This window comes from Aulostomus chinensis, chromosome 2, assembly GCF_037954235.1.
Source record: "Aulostomus chinensis isolate RoL2024-O1b breed Wild chromosome 2, RoL_Achi_v1.0, whole genome shotgun sequence".
Taxonomy (NCBI): Eukaryota; Metazoa; Chordata; class Actinopteri; order Syngnathiformes; family Aulostomidae; genus Aulostomus; species Aulostomus chinensis.
In genome coordinates this window covers 25,493,251-25,516,362 of record NC_141321.1, presented here as the reverse complement: position 1 = coordinate 25,516,362, position 23,112 = coordinate 25,493,251, and the positions used below count along the sequence as shown (strand labels likewise).

General features: G+C 40.0%; 2 protein-coding genes across 3 annotated transcripts in view; one reads left to right on the top strand and one right to left on the bottom strand.

Annotated features, from left to right (window-relative positions):
* kif26ba (kinesin family member 26Ba) overlaps positions 1-12,613 on the bottom strand; it is a 78,241-nt gene extending 65,628 nt beyond the window's left edge. Inside the window, exons 1-2 of the mRNA XM_086187330.1 lie at positions 11,771-12,613; positions 10,103-10,495 (exon numbers count right to left, since the gene is read on the bottom strand). Of these exons, the coding sequence (XP_086043456.1) occupies positions 10,103-10,495; positions 11,771-11,830 (453 nt within the window). The 5' untranslated portion in view covers positions 11,831-12,613. The remainder of the gene's footprint in view (positions 1-10,102; positions 10,496-11,770) is intronic.
* Positions 12,614-14,458: 1,845 nt separating this feature from the next.
* Positions 14,459-21,018, top strand: LOC147269575 (PWWP domain-containing DNA repair factor 3A-like). Of its 2 annotated transcripts, XM_086187299.1 has the most exons (15): positions 14,459-14,640; positions 14,909-14,931; positions 15,690-15,831; positions 16,017-16,342; positions 16,426-16,672; positions 16,845-16,982; positions 17,087-17,157; positions 17,316-17,392; positions 18,549-18,609; positions 18,722-18,797; positions 18,898-18,948; positions 19,023-19,264; positions 19,880-20,101; positions 20,194-20,282; positions 20,370-21,018. In XM_086187299.1, exons 3-15 carry the CDS (start codon positions 15,807-15,809, stop codon positions 20,467-20,469), a joined length of 1,725 nt encoding a protein of 574 aa, XP_086043425.1. In that variant the 5' UTR covers positions 14,459-14,640; positions 14,909-14,931; positions 15,690-15,806; the 3' UTR covers positions 20,470-21,018. The 2 variants fall into 2 exon arrangements, with proteins under 2 accessions (XP_086043425.1, XP_086043415.1); XM_086187289.1 differs by lacking the exon at positions 14,909-14,931.
* Positions 21,019-23,112: the final 2,094 nt, after the last annotated feature.

Here is a 23,112-nt window from a genome sequence, read left to right as displayed (position 1 = left end):
ACCCATTCATACTTGGGGAGCTCCTGAAAGCCACCACAGTGCTCCTCTGTTTGCCTCTAAACTCCTCCAGCAGAGCAGCAGAGCTTTAAGAGCCTTGCTCAAGAGCTCATCTGTTCCTGAGAAATGGAAGGCATTCATCCAGGTGTCACATAGACTTCAAACTTCAAACTAGGGTTTATTTTTTAAATGAAAACCATCTGGTCAAAAGCTAACATTAGCAACTGCTTACTTTCTGCTGCTCAGCAAGATCCAGTCAGTTAGATATTGCTTAACCTTGATCAGATATGTAATGGATGAGTCAGTGAGGAGGAGGAAGAGGAGACACTGTAGCCTGCGTACAGTCAAGAGCAGATAACAGTAAACAACAACAGCCATTTCAAACCCTCCAAATCGAGCCCCGTAGGCTCCATCTGCTCGAGGTAATTGGAAAGTTTAACTGCTAGAGGCTATTCTCTGAGTCTGATTGAAGCACAGATGAGGAACAAACAGCCAATTTAATTCTCTTTCTCTTGCACACTCACACACTCTCCTCACTATCCTTTTCCATTTAAGATGTGCCACCTCTGTGCAGCCATCATAAATTAATGCCTCTCCTTTCCTTTAAACCTCATCAACTACTTGAACCTTCTTTCGCGTTCCTTTCTTTCTTTCTCTCTTTTATCCTAGGATAATAGTTGGATTCCTATCTGCTGATAAAGGCTTTAGGCATCATCTCCTTGTTTCTGGAATATATCACAAATGTGTGAACTTATACACAAATACATGAAAAATGTTATTGCTGAACACAGCAGCACCCAGGAATTTCTCCATTTTTTTTGGTCCCAGTTAACAGGCATGTGAAAGTTGCACTTGACAAGGGGACTGTACTTGTACAAAAGTGAGGAACTGGGCTTCCTGCAGATATGCCTACTTGATATCTTTACCCTTAAAACGTGTCTTTAAGCTGAAAACCCACCAAAATGTTCTCACTGCTATCGTTTATATTGTACACACGCAAACATAGTGGAAGCGTAAAGGGTGTTGTAGAAATGGCGACACCGCTTGAAACTTGTAAAGCAGGCCCATGGCTCATATGTTAACCCGAAAATTCTGGTCTTTGGCCACAGTAAGCACTCACACACACACATTCACACACACACGACACATGAACAATACACAAGGCCACTGCATCTTTGGGAGGGTGAATACATCTTCCCACACACATTCAAGCGCCCTTGGTTATGCTATGTTATTTTCCCTCTATACCAATATGCTTTATTTTTAATATGAAGTACTCTCAATACTTAACTATAACAAACAAAAGGTATCTTTTAGGTTAAAAAAAACACTGCTCCCAAAGACGTAATTATAGAAATGCAAATCAGTTTTTTAACATGGGTGAGGAAAGATGGTTTCTTGCTTTTTATTAAATTGCGTAAAACTTTTAATATTCACAATCATCTTTGCATTAGAATTTTATTTTATCAGACTCTGAAACAGCTGTAAAGGCACTTCATCACTGATTATTCATGTAACGTGTGGACTCACATTTGAGATTAGTGACCACACAGTCTATAAATAAACCTGCACACATCAACACTGAGCATCTGCACTGCTGTGTGTGTGTGTGTGTGTGTGTGTGTGTGTGTGTGTGTGTGTGTGTGTGTGTGTGTGTGTGTGCGTGTGTGTGTGCGTGTGCGCGCGCGCTTATGCAGCATGTGTTGGAGTGTGCCTTCTTTTCAGTTCAACCAACACTGTTAAATATTAAAACATCATCAAAAATATAAGAAAATGTCATAGAATCATATGCAGACTATTGGTAAAAAGAGTACTTCAGACATATAAGTACCCAGAGTGGCAACTTTCATTCATGCTAGAGTGTTTAATATGATTTCTTCAAAAATTCTTTAAAGTTATAACATTGCTGGTTTCATATGAAATTTGATAGGTGAACCTTTGTACCAAAATAAATGTAAAGATGCTAGATAGATGCCAAATTATCTTATTTCACCTTTTAAATGTGCAGTGTGTCTATTCTAATTCTAATCTTAAAAGAGAAGAGCTTCAAACACACACACACAAACACACACACACACACACACACACACACACACACAATCCTTGTAGCACCTCCACGTCACGAGGTTTTCCCAATGTGAGATGCTCAAGATAAATGTGTTATATCTGACAATGTGACAGCCTGTGATAGTGTGTGGTTGGGTGTGTTTGCATGTGCACGCTTCTTTGTGATACATCAACTTATGACAGCAGGTTGGCTAATGTTAGAAGTGTAGTTAGCGGGTTTTCAAATAAACTGTTTAGTGAGTGAGACTTCACAGTGTCACAGAGTGCTGGTGCTGGCACCTGCTACTGGAACACTGGGACATTCTAGTTTCCTCATCTCCTCTTGGCTCTGGTGACGGATTCTAAAACTTTTAAAACTAAGGAAAACACACAAGCAAACAACATAGCCCGTTGCCAAACATAGAGACTGATGACAGAATTAACAGTATGGATTATGGAAATATGAAAACCCAGTCAAGAGGAGCTAGAAGACAGGCAGACGTCTATAACAAGTGAACTTATTCAATGTGGAGGTGATAGAGAGGCAGTTGCCATGGTAGCTATGGATTTCAAGGCATTAGGTGCTATTGCAACATTAATCATTGTCCAGTAGCGTGCAGCAGTGAGTGTTCTTGGCATTTACACACATGCCAATGTTTCCTTTATACTGTATGTGTTTTCCTGCAAAGCACAGGAGCGTCGGAGGATAAGGAGTTCTTTCTCAATGCATGTGGTCAGCTGTGGATTTGTTCATTTTTTCATTGAAAAATTGACAGCATAAAAAAGCAGAAAAGAGGAGACTGAGACACAAAATGGCAACGATCCCTAAGACCACTAAACCACCTATATGCCCCACCTACATTGATCTTTCACTCTAAATTTACAAAGGAAATTTATTAAGAGCATGTTTATCTTAGATAGGATGCCTGGGTCAAATAGAACAATACATACATTGGAATACACACCATTTAACTTTCAAAACATGATTTGTATCTGTCTAATGAAGCATGTCTGGGTCAGAGCTGTAATGACACTGATAACACTATTAATGAGAACAGTCTTTGTCCTTCTTTCACCTCTTTTCTCCCTTCCCTCTCCTGTCTTTCCTCCTCTAAATCCAAATCTGTTTCTCTCATTCTTTTCTTTTTGCTCATAGCCTAATTCGACAAAAAGATATGTGTGTGTGTGTGTGTGTGTGTGTGTGTATGTGCGGGCGTGCGCGTGTGTTTGTGCATGCATACGTACGTGCCTGTGCATGCAAGCGTTAGACAGAGACAGGGTCTCTTTATAGTAGTGTATGCACGCATGGATAATGAGAGATCCAGACAAGAGAAAAGCAAAAGAGATAACAGAAGTGGAAGTGCGCTCAGAGAACACGAACCTCAGCCAACGTCCGTGTCGTATTTCCTCTGAAATGAAAGAAAATGTCCACAAACAAGAGTCGCTTGTACACTGTTAGTATTTCTATTAGATTTAACCTTCTATGACCCACTGTTTTCTTGACATATCTATGTCTGAGTGTGGTATAAATGAGAGCAGCAACAATATATTCACACAGAGGGTCATATCATTGCCTCCAGCTCATTACTCATAGCAACAATATGAGTTAAAACAGAAGTTAGATTGACAGAAATGTCCATCAAGGACGAGTATGCCATCATTTAAATGCCTTATCTCCCGATAACAATGGAAATGTAACTTATTGGTGTATCTGCCCTGCCATTCAGATCTTGTCCAAAGTTTAAAGGGTTTTTCCTTGGCCCATGCTCCACCCCTCCAACAAGTTTTGTGAAAATCTGCTTGTTAGTTTTTGCATCACACCACCAAACCCCCATAACCTCCTTGTCAGAGATAAAAGACAAGAGAGGACGATGGAGAGAGAGTGTGAGAACATTAAAAGATGCTGTACAGGTATTGTTCACTGGTGCATCAATATGATTCAAGGTCAGACCCTTGTCTTCAGAACTGTGTACATTCTTCAAAGTAGAAAAAAAACAAGTAAGTAAGATAAGTAAGTAAGATGTCGCATGGGGATTTCAGTTTATGTAGATTTGTTCTTCCAGGATTTTCAGCAGCACTTTCATGCAGGTTGCAATTCATCCCAGAGGAACTCCTCTGGTTGCTGATAACTTTAGTTGAAGGGAAGACGCTATTTTTATCTTGAGACACTGAGTGCGTCCTGAAATTGCACATTATCTTAATGGAACTAATCATTTGATTAGCAGGGCAATGATAAACACATGAGAAATGATGGTGGAGGAAAACTAAATCGGAATTCAATGAACGGTCATTTCTGACATTTTAAATGACAGCTTTTAGAAGACTTGATACCAAATAAAAACAGTACAGCCACTTCACCGTTTATCACTGTCAAAAAGTTATTTCCACGCTTTCCCATCTGTCAACTCAGAGAAGCTTACAGGAGAGGTTCTGATCTCCTGACCCGTCTCATCAAGGCACTTTGGCCTCATTCAGATTGTTGTCCTGTATCGCTTCGTCATGTCTGGACATTGTAGCGTGCTAAATCATGGCAGTACCTCTTTCTAGCTGCGACCCTTCATGTTTGTCACCGATAATTATGCTACCTTCCCCTCTCAAGATATTACATTAAATTGTCCAGAAGTTTTGTATTTTGCATTTTTGAATTTTTTTCTGGTCACTTGTATCTCCAATATAATATCCACATTTTTGTCCTTTTTACATTTCAGGGAAATTTCTAATGAATTCCAATAAAGTAATAAAATCACCATCTCAATTAATAAACAGATTTTTTAATTTATTTTTTTATTTTTTTTAGAAATGTTAAAATAAGTAATTGTGATCCTAAGATGGAAGGTTTGTGTGTGACTATTTGGGAGTGTCAAACTGACATAAACACAATGAAAAGCTCTTCAATCTACCTTACATCTACACACATACACAAACACACACACACAAACACACACACACACACACACGTCCATCTGCACCTTCTTGCTGTTATTGATGAAGCCACCTCTTTATATGGTAATGTCTTTCACACCTGAGAGGCATCAGGAGGGCATGATCACTCGCTCTCACTCTCATTCACACATATACACACACACGCACGCACGCACGTACACGCACGCGCACCCACGCACAGTAACAAGCTCTATTATTCATGTATACTTGCTATATTTTCACCCTCTCTCTGTCTCTCACCAACTCTCACACAGCTATGAGGAGCCCATTAATGCAGACGGAGATATGTATGCGGCTCACATCTGTCACATGTCGCTGCCGTGGCAACACCAGCTGCCGTGGTTACCGGAGGCCTGCTTCTGTAGTCTTATGGGATTTGGACATAACAGGACAGCTAGCTACCTGCGTGGAAAAACACATCAATTTGAGGACAGATTGCTGAGCAATAATACACCACCTTAGTTTGCATTTGATCTGATAAATAGAATAATTACAGACAAATTAACGCTTTTGGGTGTAAATTATTGGGATTAGTCAATTCTATCATACCTCCAAGTGGTGTAAACCCACGTTATTGAGGATCGAAAAGCCATCTACAACAGCGGATAAGCTCTTAACCTCTTTTCTGTTGACCTGAGGGTTAGAGGGACTAATCATTTTCTAATCTGGGGCTTTCTCATTGGTTCATTAGTAAAAGGATTTGGCTGGAAATGTGAGGGGATAATAATTTCAAGAATCATTCTTCATCTAATTGAAATCATGCAGATGTTTTACAAAGTGTTCGTTATTTTTTAATCCTTGAACACAGAACGATTTTCCTGAGAACGGATTTTTATTGTAGATGCTTTATCCCACTGTGCCATCCAATGCTGCAGTGTTGTACACTAACAGAGGTAAATATGTTTGACTGTGATTAATATGGTTTCATCATCAGTTATTATCATCATTCATAACCCAATGGATTTAAAAAGCTTTAAAATGTCAGAGAAGTCCATACGTCCCTCAAAGACATAGCAGCCATTTGTTTGTGCCTGACCAACACTCCAAAGCTCTCAGGATATTAATTTTGTATAATTCATTTAAAGTATCATGTGCTTACATTAAAAAATAAATAAAAGCTGCATCTGATTAAAAAAAAAAAACTCCATAAAATTAATTGTTCCAGGAGCATTGTTTCATAACTTACTATGAGACATTTTTAAGCATTTTTGTAATAATAAATGGAGTGTGTTTGCTTGAGTTATAGCCAAAATTGTTTTTGTAGCAGTCAGTCACCTTGTGGGCACCAAATTGTGATCCAAGAGTGCCCAAGTGATCATTGTTTGCAAATTTAAAGAAATTCCCTCGATGCACTACTGAGATGTTGTGCTCAAAGTAATGAGACTGACAACACAAAGATATAATGACCACAGGAGCATAAACATAAGCTCAGCCTATCTGCAGAATTCAAATTTTCACGCTGGTGTTGTTATCACACCGTATCTGTAAAAGTACCCAAACTAGTTACCAAACAAGTGTCCAAGTATAGAAATGGTTGACACAGTTTAATCTGTTCAATCTCATCATGGAAAACACATTGATGGGTCTGCAAATACAAACATTTGGAGTATATGTACAATATATCTTTCCAAGTCATTCCACCGTATTTCATACCAAAATGAAAACAAAAAAGGACTGCTGATGCTCATCTCAAATAAATCTTACAGTTGCAAGTAAGAGGAAGGGAATAGGCTCTCAAACATGCCCTATTATGGTTCTAGTTTTATGTCTGAAGCGGAACTGTATATGTTTCACTTTATAAACACGGATGGTTTTGACTTTCAGCTGATCTGAAACAGACACACACACACACACACACACACACACACACACACTCACAAAATGAGAGTGACCCACTTTTCTGAGCTGAACTGGACCAACCAAAAGCAGATCAGCCGCCGTCCATTTATGATTTGGGTGTGGATATAAGGGATGAATACACTTACACAGACAAACACGCAGATATACACTCCAGTAGAGCATGGACAGAAGCCTTTATTGAGTACAGCTGTGTAGCCAGATGTGCTCTGAGTTCCGCAGTTACCAGTGTGTGCATTTTTACATGTGTCTGAATGTGAAAACCTACTCTGCTGATTCTAATCCCTCAACAGAGTGCTCCATTCCTCATTCAGCTGAATGAGTGGCAGCTCTAATAAAGAAGGCAAAGATTCATGTAAAAGCATTTTTCAGTTTAATTTCATGAAAATATTTAGATAACATATGAGAAAACCTATACGATATAAATGTGTTTTCTTTAAGTCTCAACCAATGTCTATCTTCAACTTACCTTCTTCTTTTCATGAGTAAACTGTCATGCCCTCTTAAAGCCAAAGGGGGGCAGTCAACTAATATATGACTGAATGAATGAAGTGTAGCACAACATATCAGTTCATTTGATTAAAGGAACAAGAGACTAAATCAACTTTCAGAAAATCACAAATCTTGACATCTAACTGTCACTCTCAAACTTTCTTCTACAACATTCACTTTTCATGGTTAAGATGAGAACTGAGCTCAATAGGTTTAAGTTCAAGTTCAATTTACAGTTTAAGTTCTGGGGTTGGCCTTTCAGTTTTGATTATCAAGGTTAGTGTAACTGTTAAGGAATGTACAGGATGTCAGTGAGGGTCCTCACAAGGGTGCAACTATAGAAATACAAATGTGCATGTTTGTTCACAGAATACTAACAAACCGCCACATACATGCTAAATGACCCTACTAGCACAAATGAGCGCGCACGCACACGCACACACCAGACATTCTAAAAGCAAATATTCAATAGCAAGACCAGTGAAGGTCATCATTAACATATTATTAACAACCCTACTTGAGATTTTGTGTGTGTGTGTGTGTGTGTGTGTGTGTGTGTGTGTGTGTGTGTGTGTGTTTTAATGTGTATGGGTCAAGCATGATTGACTACCATGTATCCGAATCCAAGATATACACACAGTTCACAGGTGTGTGTTTTGCTGGTGGGGGATATGGTACTCTGACTGTGAGGGGTCCCATATGTCTAAGTGTCCTGTGGGAATAACATGAGGTGTCATACTGACAGCACAACAGGAGGAGTGTGCACACGCACACACACACACACACACACACACACACACACACACACACACACACACACACACAGAACACTGAACTGCTGCAGCGGCACATTTTGTGAAGGACGAGGATTATCAGGTCACATTGCTTCACATCAGCTTTTACCTGACACGGAACACCTGCATAGGTCAGTCCACTCTTGTAAGAAGTCTGGGGCGAAAGCAGTGAGAAAAAAAAAACAGGCAGGAAAATCTAGCTGGCTAAAATGACCCGACTCAACTGATTTATTCCTGAATAAAGAGACAATGACTGTTTTAAGCAAAGAAAAATATGGAACTATATTACTTGCAGGTGGGCAAAAGATGTGTCCGTGTCACACATGCAACGGTGCTTCATACATGATACTCGACCAATTATTGCAATTTTGCTTTTGGGAAAACAAAAGGTTTGGCAAGGCAGAGCTTCTCCGTCAGTTAGGCTATATTTCTGCTTAGTTTTCCAAACACAGAAGTAATTCAAAGATGACATTCCTGGACTTTGTTTATTCCTTCTCAAGAGGTAGTGGCATGTGTTAGTTGGGGTCCTATATCAGGAAACAACGCCCCCACAAAAAACAAAGAATGGAAGAAACTCGGCAGATCCATCAGTCAGGTACATAGGACTCAAAGGTTGAAGAGGAAAATGTCACTGGAACAAACACAATATAACTCTGAAGCACAGACGTTTGCCCTTCATATCACTGCACCATACACACTTGGTATAGACCCACTGAATTTCCCACTGTCAGTCTGCCTTTTCATTCATAATTCTGAGTGTCAATCTGTTAAGCAAACAGAAAATGAAGACTTTAAAAACTCTATTTTCTCCCTAATAAAATCCAAATCATTGAGCCATGAGATAAATTAGTTAACCTTAAATGTGCCAGAGCTGATTCTACTGCCTCACAAAAAAAACCAAATATTTTAATTATGGTCTACCCACGACTGAATCTGTCCTACATTTTTGTGACTGTCTGTCTAGATACACGTTACTGGCCTCATGATGCACGATGCATGCCTATTTGTAACCAATTAACTCTGAGCCTGATGTGTAACCCTGCTGTATTTATAAGTAAAATCCAGTCAGCTGCAGCAGACGAACATAAACCCACAGGCAACATGTTTAGAAATTATGCAGTCAAAGCCCTGCCAAGAGGGCTTTGACTGTTTTTTCATGCATTCTATTCACATTATTCGCATTTCCAAGAACCAGAAAACACCTAAGAGTGTAGAACGGGAAAAAATAAGAAATTAGCTACATACCACAGTGATCGACATTGATGTTGATAAATCACATCAGAAAAATCCTGATGTAGCTGCTGAGAATTACTGTACTAATGAAATTAAAATGATTTTCATGGATCAATCACACACACAAAAAAACAACTGAAGCCGGATCATATGGATTAATATCGACTCCAATTCTCTCAGGGTTTGATCATTTTAATTCCCACTTGAGGAGAAAAGAACTGAAGTAATTGATTTTGGTGAAATGAGCTGGAAAAAATGGTTAACTGCAAGACAAATACCCCATTTTGATTTGTCATCTGGTCAGTTATTGATGAACAGCTTCAAGTGTCATAATCTGAGAATGAAGCCTAATCCCAAAGGCTGTTTAGTCTCTGCTCTTGTTCACAGCTGGTCAAATGAAGGCTGGACAGATAAATGCATCCTTATGATTTATGAGCACAATAACCCCAATGACATGGCAACATCATAAGCAAGGGAATGATTAGAGGGCCAATCTTTCATGGCTAACCAACTTAATAAGTGTCACTGCACAAAATGTCACAGTTAATGAAGACACAACTTATTTTAGGAGGCTTTTTGTGAATGAACAACTCGCCACCACATGACAGAAAACACAGCACACAGAATTACTGACACAATGCATCACACACACACACACACACACACACACACACACACACACACACACACACACACACACACACACACAATTAGACTGAGGGTGAATTACAGCATCTTACTTTGCTGGAGTAAGGTCCAGGGATGAGCAATTTTAACGCTTGTCGTTTCAGCTCCGCCAGCCTCGCGTTGCAGTTCTCACACCATATCCCTCTTTCACTACCAGGAGAACTTCCACTGCCTGAAGCTGGGGATCCAGTCCCAAAACCTGGGGAGCCACCAAGAGAGCCCGGGGAACCAGTTCCAATCCCTGGGGAGATGGTCCCTGGTGATCCAGAAAGGGACCCTGGTGAGGAGATTCCTGAGCCAGGGGATGGTGTGCCTGTGGAGCTTGGCATGGAGCCTGCACCCTCCGGTGCAGGGCGATTACTAGACCGGGTGGTTTCCTCATAAGCCTTCCGGTACCATGTGTCCGAGTAAAATGGGGCAGATTTGGTGGGTGAAGTATCAGGCATCTGCAAGAAAATTACAAAAGAGGAAAGCTTGATAATCAAGCCAATATCCTTAATCTGCTTTTTAATGTTCAACATGGCACAAGTGTATTGATAACATACAGCAGAACCCTGCTGTTGCTCATGTTGGCTCACTGGAACATCGTTAATATTATCAGTTGTATTTGTTTGATTGTGCTCAACTAATTTTGTGTCATGCCTTTATTATAATATGTTGCATTGTTAATTCCTGATGCACAACAGGTTGCACTGGGAATGAGAACCATTTGATAATAAGTGGAAACACATGGCCTGTAAATAATAACTCTCAGCCTCATTCATGAAATGTTCCTAAGCAAAATTTCACCCAATCTATGACATTTTTAGCTCTAAATTTAGTCTTGCTGTCAGACAAAAGAAATGCATAGACCTTTACCAACAAATGACACCCTTTTAAAAGCTGAATATCCCTAGGCAGGTTCTTTAGTGTCGATAATAATATCCTTAGCATTTAGCCAGACATTATAAACTTTATATGGTAGAATTTTAAGCATATATGTTTAATAGTCACTAGAGCCAAAGTCAAAACAGTTAACATGGCAGATTCTCCCATTACCATGGACACATGATCAAGCCTGATTCTGTGTGTTGACCTGTGTAATTATTCCTCTACTCAGACAGCAACATGAGAACATCAAATGAGCCACAACCACTTGAAAATTAGATCTTTTGCAGCTGAATAAATCCAGTCAACCCATTGATGTGGTGGTAGCTGGAGAGGTTGGGCACTATAGCTCCTGGAATCCCTCACAAGGGCTATAATAAGGCAGCAGAGAGGAGGAGGAGGAGGAGGAGGAGGCTGATAAATGGGGCTCATCTCTAAGTGAAGAGGTTGGGTGGAATATCAAGCAACCATGTGTAATAAATTATCACTATTAAGTTTGTAGGTGGTAAGCAGTGACACAGGTGTCAGTATAATAACTGGTTTAGCTCTTTGGTTCTCAGTCAGTGATAATTAAAAGAACTGGGAGCTGTGCCGGTGGAAACACAAACCCCTGCTGTGACAACATAATGTGCAAAAAATGTGATCTTCACAAAGCCATCAACAACATGACACAAATACACTTCCCATAAGATCCACTGGAGCTGCTCCATGCTTACATCAGCCTGAAGAAGCTGAGCTGAATTGCATTTATCATTAAATGGACAGTTTGTTGTTGTTGTTCTTGTGGGTTGTTTTATTTTTTTTTTTGTAGTTGTTTTTCAATGAAGCTGAGAGGTGACTGAGGAGTGACTTACCCCATATTTTCTGCCCCGGCTGGTCACAGACCTCTCCTTAGTCCCCGACAGTGAAGTCATGTTGGAGGTGCGCGGATGGGGGGAGGGGGGGAGGAGGAGGAGGAGGAGGAGGAGAGGAGAATCTCTGCTGCTGCTGTTTCACATTCAAAAAGAGACCATAGGATCGATTTCAATTAACTACACGCCCCTGCAGTTTGCGCTTCTCAATCTGGAGGCGACCTCACGCCACTTCCTAACGCATGGGGGTTACATTCCCATTTTGTCGCCAAGATGAGAAAAAAAAATCCTAATTGTTTTTCCAGGTAGCTGCTTCAAGAAAAAGCCCTCAAATCACTTCAGTAAAGCAGACTGTTCCTTCATACAGGTCGTTCAATAAAGCAGACCGCTCCCAGTCAGCAGAATCTCCTCTACAGGCTCAACAGCGCTCCGGACGCGCATCAGTCCCGCCCCTCCATCAGCTCTCAGGCTGGCCAGGTAAATCAAATCCGCCCCGGAGCAGATTCCGACGCACGGCCCAAGTCACATGGGTTAACGACGGAGTCACGACTCGTAGATGGAGTCATGTGTCAGGTACGGAGCCCTGTTCAGTTCCTCGTTGTTTATACTTAAGATGTGACTGTCCCGACCCTCCTGTTGACTCTCCCGAGCTCCGCACTCTGCTGAAGCCAGCAGTGCTGCTCTCACTGCACCGAGGAGACAGCAGAGAGGCGCACATCTGGATGAGGGTGGGGCCTCCCTGCCCCTCATCACCCACCGACCAATACACATCCAGATGATGAAGCAGGTACACAGCTGCCTGCTTGCCGGTGAAAAACTCAACTTTATAGTTGGAAGTTAGCTTTTACGAAGTTATGACCGGGATGACACCCTGATATTCTGTATGTTTAACTCGATGCCACGAACAGAGATCAGTGCGCTAAAATCAAAAGTAGGCTGTTGTTTATCTGATCATCTAGATTTTTCTGTGGGAAAGTTCTATAAATACAGACATGATTTTTTTTTATTTACAAAAACGAGATTAGATATATTTTATAGATCCATAACATATGTTGTGATAACATTATATTTTGTAGGGGTTTTTTTTTGTTTACTTGTTTGTTTGTTTTTTGTGTTTGCTTGCTTCGTTGGGTTTCTATGGTCATATCAGATGTATCAATATTTTACCCTACAGTGATATGTATGATGCTGATATTATCAGTATAAATCATGTTTACATATTCGGATTTTATACAAATTGTAGAATACGTGTAAACCACGTGATTTTGAAAAAGTAACATTTTCTTCAGCTCTAAAACATTTGGAAAAGACAATCAGTCGTGTATTTATTGTTGTTTCTTGATTGCTGATGATGAGGAAAAAAAGTCCAGAACAAAACTGGGCTAATTTAGATATAGGCCATAAAAACCAATGCAGATATATTTTGAAAATGGCTATCTGCTGTCACGATGACGTGCCACTAATATTATGCATCTGCAATAGAATTTCACTTGACTTATTTTTAAACGGAGGCTCATATTTGTTTGTGGCCTGCATTGATCTACGGCATGTCCTCGGGAAATTTCCTGCATCAACATCTTTGGCCGGAGCTTTAGGCGGAGATGTCTCACTACACCTGCATAGAGTCAAACAAATGGTTTTAGTGACCGTCGCTTTGTGGTGGCTCTACACTGCCCTCTGCTGATGTGATAAGCTTATTGTTTTACTGCCTTTAATAGTTTTTGTTTTGTAGTGATGACGTTTTTCAGATTCAACCCTTTGGTTCTTGCATTTTGCAAAATTGAAGAAGAAGAATCTGATGAAATGGGATATGGAAATGTCACAGGAAGTTAAAAAGCCTTATTGCTTGGCTATTTCATTTTAAGTACATTGAAAATGTAGATACAAAACTGAGATGTTTCCCTGAACGAATGCTTCTAGACCTACATCTATACTACATTTGATAGAAAATACATCTTTTAATAAAGTAGAATATTGTGTAGTCCAATAAAATATATAGAAATTGGAGGGAGAATTAGAATAAACACCAGAAGAAGCTTTAACACGTACATACAGTTGGGGGTGGTAATATTGGGCAGGGACATTTTAGGATATTCTGACAGTTCCTAAACCAGAGGTTCCTAGGGTGACTCTTTGCAATTTAATATAAACAGCATAGCACCACTTCTGTCTACTAAAATTTGTATTGTATTTTCAGTCATGACAAAATCAACAAGTGGAAGTTTGGTCTCAGATGTACAGGCTCTCTAATGGTGAAGGCCAAAAGAAGAAGAGAATGTTGAAGGGGAAAAAAAAGAATATAAGCCACATATGGGAAAGAGATATTCAGTCCAACATAGAAATGAAGGAACTGTGCAACCTTCAATCACGAGTGCCCTGAACTTTTCATCAGTCCTTCAGCAGGTCCAAAGGAGATTCCAAGCCACTGTTGTCAACAATGGACCATCTGTAACCACTTGTCATTGGTTGAATGTGTCTATAAATCATTAGCAATTCAATACTCGCCTCTGATTTGTTTTTAGGGCCCTAAAGGGACATTTAAAATCTTCAAAAATTCAAATGAATTTCTCGCAGTTTTATGTGTATCTTTATTTCATCACCAAAGTAATATCGGCTAGTGTATTTATTTGCAGCTTCACACTCCTAACCACTCGGGGCGGTATATATCAATCAGGCTGGTTTACGTACGCCCGGCGACCAAAGAAGTAGCAGAGCTGTTGTCAGATGACAAGTACGAGTTGTTGACTTTATAGTGAGTGTTTTACGGCACCTCTCAAGAGATTTGAGCATTTGTATTAAGTTTATTTAGTATTTTAGTGAATGTAAGGAGGCTAGACGATGACTGGAGCCGGAAGCTAACAAGCTCAGTAAAGGTAAGCTAATTGTCTCCATAATTACCGTTTTTGGTAGTGTAATTTCACAATACTAGAGAAGAACAGTACAAACATGTTAACATTTTCTTATTTTCAGATGATATCGTACAGTAAATAATGTGTTTAATTGTACTGAGTAGTAGTTGTTGTTTTTTTTAATTAATGTTAGCTTGCAAATGAAGTCACACCAATGTAACGTCATTGCGCCCCCAGTTACTTGGCGACTAAAAACCCACAACTTGTTTACGCTTAAATTTCAAATTTTTAGGTGTGACTCTTATGCGGTGGATGGTGAGTACGAATGCCTTCCGTCCATGTTTGGCATTACTTTGATAACTAAATAATTTGCTGCAATGTCGGGCCTTGTTCTCTTGCAGTAAGGTTGCTCTGGCTAAGCAGATGAGCTCGTTTGCGGCGGCGTTCACTACATGTTAGCAAATTAAATTTTGTGTTTGTTTTGACAAGGTAGTCAACGTTGGCTCTTCGGTGTTCTCATGAAACTGTTTGATGCATGAAATGAGCAAATAGTAAAGTTTGTTTTAAAGGAGTAGTGCTGTGCTCGATGTTAAAGAGGCCTCTGATTTCACAAACCCCGTCTGTCTAATCCCTGACGTGGGTTTCAGAAACAGTAAAAACTAAAGCGTTATTGATGTTATGTGATATCCATCCAGAAGCTAGCATCTCAGTGTTACTTCATTCTCAGGCAGAATCCTGAGATGTTTCAGGATGCCACTTCAGGCAGGGACCTGAAGACAGTAGGTGGTCAGCTGGCGCCCTGCTGGTGCTCCATTGCACCTCTCATCTTTCCCAGTTGGCACAGCTATCTTTAGTTAGGATAGAATAAAAAAAAGTCTGAGGGCCTTACACCCCATAACATTTGAACTTGGCATTGCATTTCCTGCATTTTCCAGCAATTGCAGATAGTTTGATGTTGATCAGATGAGCAGTTGTTGAGAAAATCAAGTCTCAGGCAGAAAAAATAATGGATTTATAATCTTGTCACATCAGTCAAAAATGGAAGTACCTGCTATCTCTTCCTCATCTCACAGCAGTCTAACATCTAACTGTCGGTCCATCCTGGACTAAAGTCCCACTGGTAAAAAGTCTTGATGAGAGTAGACATCTGATCTCATGAAGTCCAGAGAAACCTTTCCAGCGTGAGGACCATGCCAAGCCTTACAACAATGAAAGGTAAACTGTTATGTAAATCCATTCCAGAATCAGATCATCATAGATGTATTACAGACAAGATTATCTGGATTCTGAAAGTTTTATCTAGAGGCATGTTTGAAGTAATAATAGGAAATAACAGAAAAAGAATCAGGACTGTTTGTAATGTGATTAACACCTCTGATAACTTCATGAAAATCTTTCAGGTGGAACTCGAAAATGCAGAAAAAGAAAAATGCACCAACAGGCTGAGATTGACAACGGTATCTCGGACAATGTTTCATCTCCAATCTCAGAGGAACTAAGTACTCTGCCAGCCAGTGATCTTTACAATGACAGCCAGTCTATCAACTGTTCCTCACCAAGAAATCCCAAAACACGCAAGAGACGAAAAGGACAAACACAAGACACTTTCCAGACTTCCACACCAGTGCGGAGGTCATCCAGACACCAACTGCCAAACATCTCTACACATACAACGAAAGTAAAACGCACAAAGCTTGACTACCCTGACGTCATGACTAATGCAAAGGTGTTTTGAGCACATTTTTGAGCCCAAATGTTTTTCAGCAATTAGTGTCTGTGATATTCTTTAACTCCTCTGTTCTCCCACAGGCATCAGCGATAGTTTCGCCAGGCTGCAAGTCAAACTCTCAGAGAAAACTAATGAGGGATCATTCTAGCCAGCTTAATAAAGGTAGAAAAACAGTGCCAAAGAAGCAAACCCAAACCTGCAATAAAACCAGTTCCTCTCAAACCAAGCGCCGGTATGTCAGGAAGCAGAAAACAGAGAAGGGGGATTTACGGAGGGATTCCACCTCTACTCGGTCTTCTCAGCGTTCCAGGCCAAGGTTTGAGTCAGGTAATTCATTCTGAGGTCTACTTCCTCTTGTACACAGTCAGGAAATTTGAGAATAAGCTGTAAATTTGTAATGCTCTGTATCTTGTGGAACATCTCTAATGTTAACATCCTCCAGGTGAGCAAAATTTAGTGTTCTAATTCCACGTTATTGCTCTCATCTCTCAATCCCCAGAGGAGGTTTTGACATCCTCAGATACCTCTATAGAGCTAAGTCATCATGAAGTGCAGCTGCCATGCTTGTCCTTCGTGGAAGATGAGGAAAGTTGCGAAGAAGAGGAATTGCCATCTTTCTTGATGCAGGCAGAAAAACGTGAGAAAGAGTTGTGTCTAAATGCAAATAACCTCTACAAGGACTATAAATGGACTTGATTGTGTGGTCATTGTGTGTACTGTAAACAATCTGTTGTCTTTCAGAGCCCCCATCCATTAGAGAGGGAGTGTTTGTGTGGTGCAAATTTAGAAATTTTCCCTTCTGGCCTGCATTGGTGAGTCCTAAAACCTGTGTGGGTCATTTATTGCTCACATTTCCTCCTACAATTGTTGCATATGCTGACAAATCAAGTGAAATAAATGGTCATTATGGACCTTGTCATTATTTTACCTGAAAGCCTGATGTTTGAAATCCTTTTTTTTTTCTCTGCAGGTAAAAAGTGTGTATCGTAAGATGAAAAAAGCCAGTGTCATATTCATTGACCACCAAACAATTCACAGAAAAAAGGGGTAGGAATATATTTTTATTATCCTCTCACTGCTTGTGATATACTGGTTTCAAAAAGCATTGAACCTATGTGGACACCTGTGTCCGATACTACAAAGGAACATATCCCAGGTATCTTTATCTTATCTGGCTTGAAAAACCCAAATTTACTCTAGTTTACCAGAACCACACTGCAGGTATAAACATGCCAGAAGACAATTATTTCAGTCAGCTTTCTCCATCCTTCTGCTTTCTGCATGCTCCCCTACTACATGAAACCGCAGCAAACAAGCAAAGTGTTAGCATCCTCGCTTGAAGCTGCAACATTTAAGTCTTTGCAAGTCTGGATGATTGCCACTTACAAGAGGTACAAAATACATTTCAGTAGCAAGGAGTTATTAATCGCCATCAGGCTTCTCTTCCTGTAGGTACGACTAAATTTAGGGTTTGAAAAAAAAAAAACAACAACTTGTGTGCACAAATATTTTTATGCATAATAACATTTAATGAATGAAGTCCAATAAAATACAGTTCAAGGGCTTTAATCGGTCTGAATCATTATACAAACTATTTACAAAAACAAAATTGCTTTATAGAACAAGAGAACAGACATATTGGAGGGTGTGGCACTATCTGTGCACCACAATCCACGTAGTCTTCCAGGCCTGACGATGTAATTTCAGAGAGCATTGATTGGTTAGTAGGTGGGTTGTTGTTTTTTGGGTTTGTTTGTTTTTGTTTTGTTTTTTTGTTTAATCTGTAATCTTCAATATAATCCGTTCTGGAACACTTAAGGTCTGCAATTTTTGCTACCGCATCAACATAACCCATTAAAATGTGAACCACATCTATGACAAGAATAAACCTGAAGTTATGTCACTAACCTCAAAATCTGGCTTCGTAGTACAGGCCCCAGGCCCCCTCAAAAGTACTGGAACTGAGAGTCCTGTAGGAATCCTGCAAAAATGGATGTGGTTGTTCAAGTATTTTTTGGCTTAATGTAATTAAAGCTAAATGCACAAAATAGAGATATTTAAACAATTATTAAGATATTTGCTGGTAGTAATGCAATTAAAGCTAACTGCACGAACTAGAGATATTTAAACAGACTTAAGATGTTTGCTGGTAGCCTTTCATTCATCAGGGCTTTGGTTTTTATTTTGATCTTTCTTCTTTGAGGTTTACTGTGGCTCTGAAAACCCTGAAGCATTTTGAATGTGAAGGAGCACATGAGCTGGTGGTAAGAACTGCTTCTAATTGAATCATAGACTTTACAGATGTATTTGTTGTTGTTGTTGTTGTCTTTACACCAGTGGTGGGTTTGACCTTTCTGCCATATTGTTTTGTCTCAGTGTAAAGCCAAAGAGATGTATGAAGCAGCAATAGAGTGGTCCTTGGACCTGATAAAGGACTACAGTATACGCATCGGTAAGGGTTGTTGGTAAGGTAATTGTTAAATGTCACACAACACATAATAATTTCCTACCACTGCATTACTGGCGTCATTTATTATATTTTCTCTTCATAGCTTGTGGCTCATTTTCTGGCTCCTTCATCGAGTACTTTGCTCACGACATGAGTAAGTTAGATTTTGTTCCTTCCTGCAGCTCTGGTCCTGGCAGTGCTCTGTGCTAATGGTCTGTAACTTCTCAGGCTATCCAGTGAGGAAAAAGTACCCACAGGCACCATCTGAGAGACTAACCATCGCTGATGATTCAATGATGGAGGACCAATGTGATGATGTTATGGAGGACAGCTTAAGTGAACAGCAGGAGGGGGTCATCAGGAGTTCAAAGAGGCTTCTGCCAGACCGGACTCATGCCGCCCACAACCGAGCTAATGAAAAGCTTGTACACTTCATCGTCAAGCAGCGCATGGCAGAAGGACGACTTCTGGTACGAGCCTTTGAAGTCAACTCATGGATGACCTAATATTTTTTTACACCCATCTCACTGTAGATCCGTGGTGCTGATCCTAAATTAGAGACACAGGCAAAGCTTTCTCCTGTGTTATCTGCTAACATCTATGTACTTTTTTTGTTTTTGTTTCTAAAGACCAAATGTGTTGCAGTCTTTATCTAGTGGGAGGCAGCAACGCTTTGTGCCCCATGTCTGGTCTGCTATTAAGTAAAATGATGAGAATTGAAAATCAAAATGCTACAGACTTGGCTGTGGTGTATCTGAGGCTGTGTGCCAGGGGAACCGAAGGGCCTTTTACATTTCCACAGGAACTAAGACAGCAGACAACAGATCTGGAAATAAACACTGTGATTTCAGCATTTCTAGCTGTTACAACACACCTGTAAAAGTTGCATACTGGCCCAGAATTGCACTCTTAATTGATTGTGGCATCATGATGTAATGCTGAGATTTAAGATGAACAAAGAGAAGTGTTCTCACTTCCCCTACTGAATAGTGAATTTCAAATGGAGGGGGACTAAAAAAGAATCAGTGTAAAGCACCCTTAACTGGTGAGATTTCATTCTCCCATCTTGTTCTCTCTCCTTACAGGCTGTGATCCGAGGGCAAGAGCAGTCCAGATGGCTTCGTTCCTTTCAGACTGGTGACCGGAGACGGGTGGTGAACATATACCTGGAAGATGACCAACAGTTGGATGAAGTTTACTGTTACCTAAGTGACCTTTATGCAACGGCTGTTGCCACTAGTCCTTGCTCAGCTGGAGGGAAATTCATCGAGCGTGTCCCCTTTGTTCTGGATGTACTTCTTCCTGAGGTTAGCTAAAGAATTTACCAGCTGTCATCATGGACTATGGTATATATTCATTTTGTGACATGGGATTTTATGGTAATTGTCTTTCTATCCAGGCCATCATCTGTGCTATTGCTGGGGTGGACAATGTCTCAGTGAAAAAGGCTGAAGAAAAGTACCTAAAGGGACGATGTATAAGTAACAGGTGGGATAATAAGTTGGACTATAAAGAAAGAAATTTACACAAATGTGATCAGTGATAGTTTTCATTCCATGTCTTTTGTCCTCTTAGAGAAAGACAGGAGTTTGACTTGATGATTGAACGACAAATGAGGAGAGAGTCGCAGCATCAGAAAACAAAGCTTTCTACATTCCAGCAGTTGGACAACTGAGAAACGTCAACTGGACTAAGAGACTCATAAATCCTCAATTCACGGTGTAAAATCCCTTCAAAATGTGTTTTTTAAATGCGCAAGCAGTAATAATGTTTGTCACTCACCTTCTTCAGCTCATAAATGCAGAACTCTATGTTGCCAGATTTCTTCTCAAATAATACAATCGAACTGGTCTTTTTAGTATTTTTTTGTAAACACTTTTCCTACTGGAGTGGCTCTCATATAATGGGATGGAAACTTGCTAATTAAAATCTTTTTTTATTTTATTTTTTTTAACAACACAGCTCCCTAGTTTATGAATTAGCTGAACAGTAGAACCACTAGATGGCTCTGAGCTTAAATTGGCTCTGTTGGTTCTGTCCGGTGAGAGTGAAGTGACTCAGAATTGCTTCTTTGTTTATTCCCTTGTTACTGTAAGTGATAAAGATTCTATCGAAGCAAGCTCAGAACGAAGCACACACTAAGCTAAGATGTCTGTTGATCCTTTATGTTTCATGATAAACTTAAGAGTCCGTATTCAGTTTAATAATAAATGGTTTAAAAGGGGTATTTGTGTGATCGTGTTCACAGTTAGATGATTTACAAGAAATATAAATCAAGTGTGCCCCTCTCACAATCCCAAGCAGTTGATAGGGGTCTGAGGGTCTTTGGGTCAGCACTTAAATCACATTTGCTGAAAGAGAGCAGAGACAATGAAGATTGGGTCATGACTGAGGGTTGCAATCATACACCATGGTAGTGGGAGAAGACAAACACTGCACGTTGTATTGGTTGATTTAAAGGAAGGTTGTGTGTATTGAACCTGAATCATGATCAACAACCTCTCAATAGCCGAGAAAGGGATGGGGAGTGTATCTTAAAAGGAATATGCCTAGATAAATATAATGTGACTATATTGCAACAGCAGTTTTTTTTTAATTCTAGAATGAAGCCCAAAACTCCAGAATAAGATATCAATTTGGAGGAATACCATAAATATGTAGATTTGATTGAAACTGATCAAGCTATTGAAATTGTGTGGCGTGGTCTTGATGTAAATCGATACTGGCCACCCAAAAAAAATACACAAGACATTAAATGAAGGGGGGGGGGGGTGAATAGCTAGGAATGATTTAACATCGTATGTAGTAGATAAAAGAGCAGAAGAAACATCAATTAATAGTAAGATGGCTCAAAAATAAGACTGTCATTACATGGAAACACTCAGTTTCAAAGTGTTGGGTCTGGAGTCCTCTGCAACATACTTGAATCTTGTCTGAAACGCAACCATCAACAGTTGTGTAGCTCAACCTGTTTGAACTGCTTTTATACAAGAAGAAACAATCAAACTACAGACTGCCTGCGATCAAAACACCAATTATGCAGGTGATGATGTCGTTCTTCTGCAACTGACTGATATAAAATTGACAACGGGCCATTTCATCAAAGTGGACTTAATGATACAGAAGATGGTTTCTTAGTTGTTACAAAAATACAGATCAATTTTGCCACTTATCTCATTGACCTTAATTAGTGCGTTGCATAAAATTTGATTCTTTTTCTTTTGCTTCATGTAACTGTGAAGTTGGAATGGAAATGTGTTTCTGACCCGTGACAATTTGCAAGTTAGTTGCAAGCAAAGAATCTGCAAATCCAACCAACTAAACATCCAAATCTGACATGACCTGAGATAGAGGGATTACATGTAGATTGTACAGAGGTTACACGCTGAAATGTTGACGGCAGCATCATTTCCCCACCATTTATTTCTGCACAAGCAGACTGTAGAATTTGAGGCCCTCTCGCCAAAATTCGTAGTGGTTGTGTACTCGGTGTGGTTCAGGGTTTCCAACATTGGAGGGCAAAATCTTGCGCCCCACATTTTTGAGCAATTCCCTAAAGAGCAGGTGAAATGCAAAGGACTCGACAGGAGGAGGAGTAAGAATTCATTGTATCTGCAGTCGAGGGTCATGACCTGCAGAGCAGAACCACAACCAATGACGAGGACTTGTGGAAACCTTTGAATGTGGAGCTAATGGATGGTGGTGGGTTTAGCTCTGATTAATGTGCCTGCTCTTCAACAACTTAACTCAAGTGTCATTTGATGACTGCAACAACTGAACACACTGTTGAAATGGGGCCTAGTCTATGGAGGATTTCCCATTTGCGTCACAAGCTGCTTCCGCCCTTACTCTTGCTCATTCAGAGCTGCTCCTGTCGCCTAGCAACCTTAACAGCTGGCTGCAGTTGGCTTTTAATTCACAGCTGGTAGAAATGGAGCAAGAAATATTGCTGTCTTGCCGAGCAGAACAAAAACAGGAACACGTTTTCAAAGGTCTAATATTCATGAAGTAGTCTTGTTGATAAATGTTGAAATAGGGTGTCATATTTACAGATGGTGTGTGTGTGTGTGTGTGTGTGTGTGTGTGTGTGTGTGTGTGTGTGTGTTTGAAAGGGGCAAGACACCCAAACACTATAGTAACAATGTAATACATGTAAATTTCCCCCAGGGTGTCTTTAATCCAAGATCATGGTACTACTTATAGCAAATATTTGTCAAACAATTACAGCCATGGAAATCAAGCACAAAAGGAGGAATGTTCTCCACCTACTACATCTAGTCCTATTCACTTTCTCACAGTCTAAAAGAAGAATGTTTTG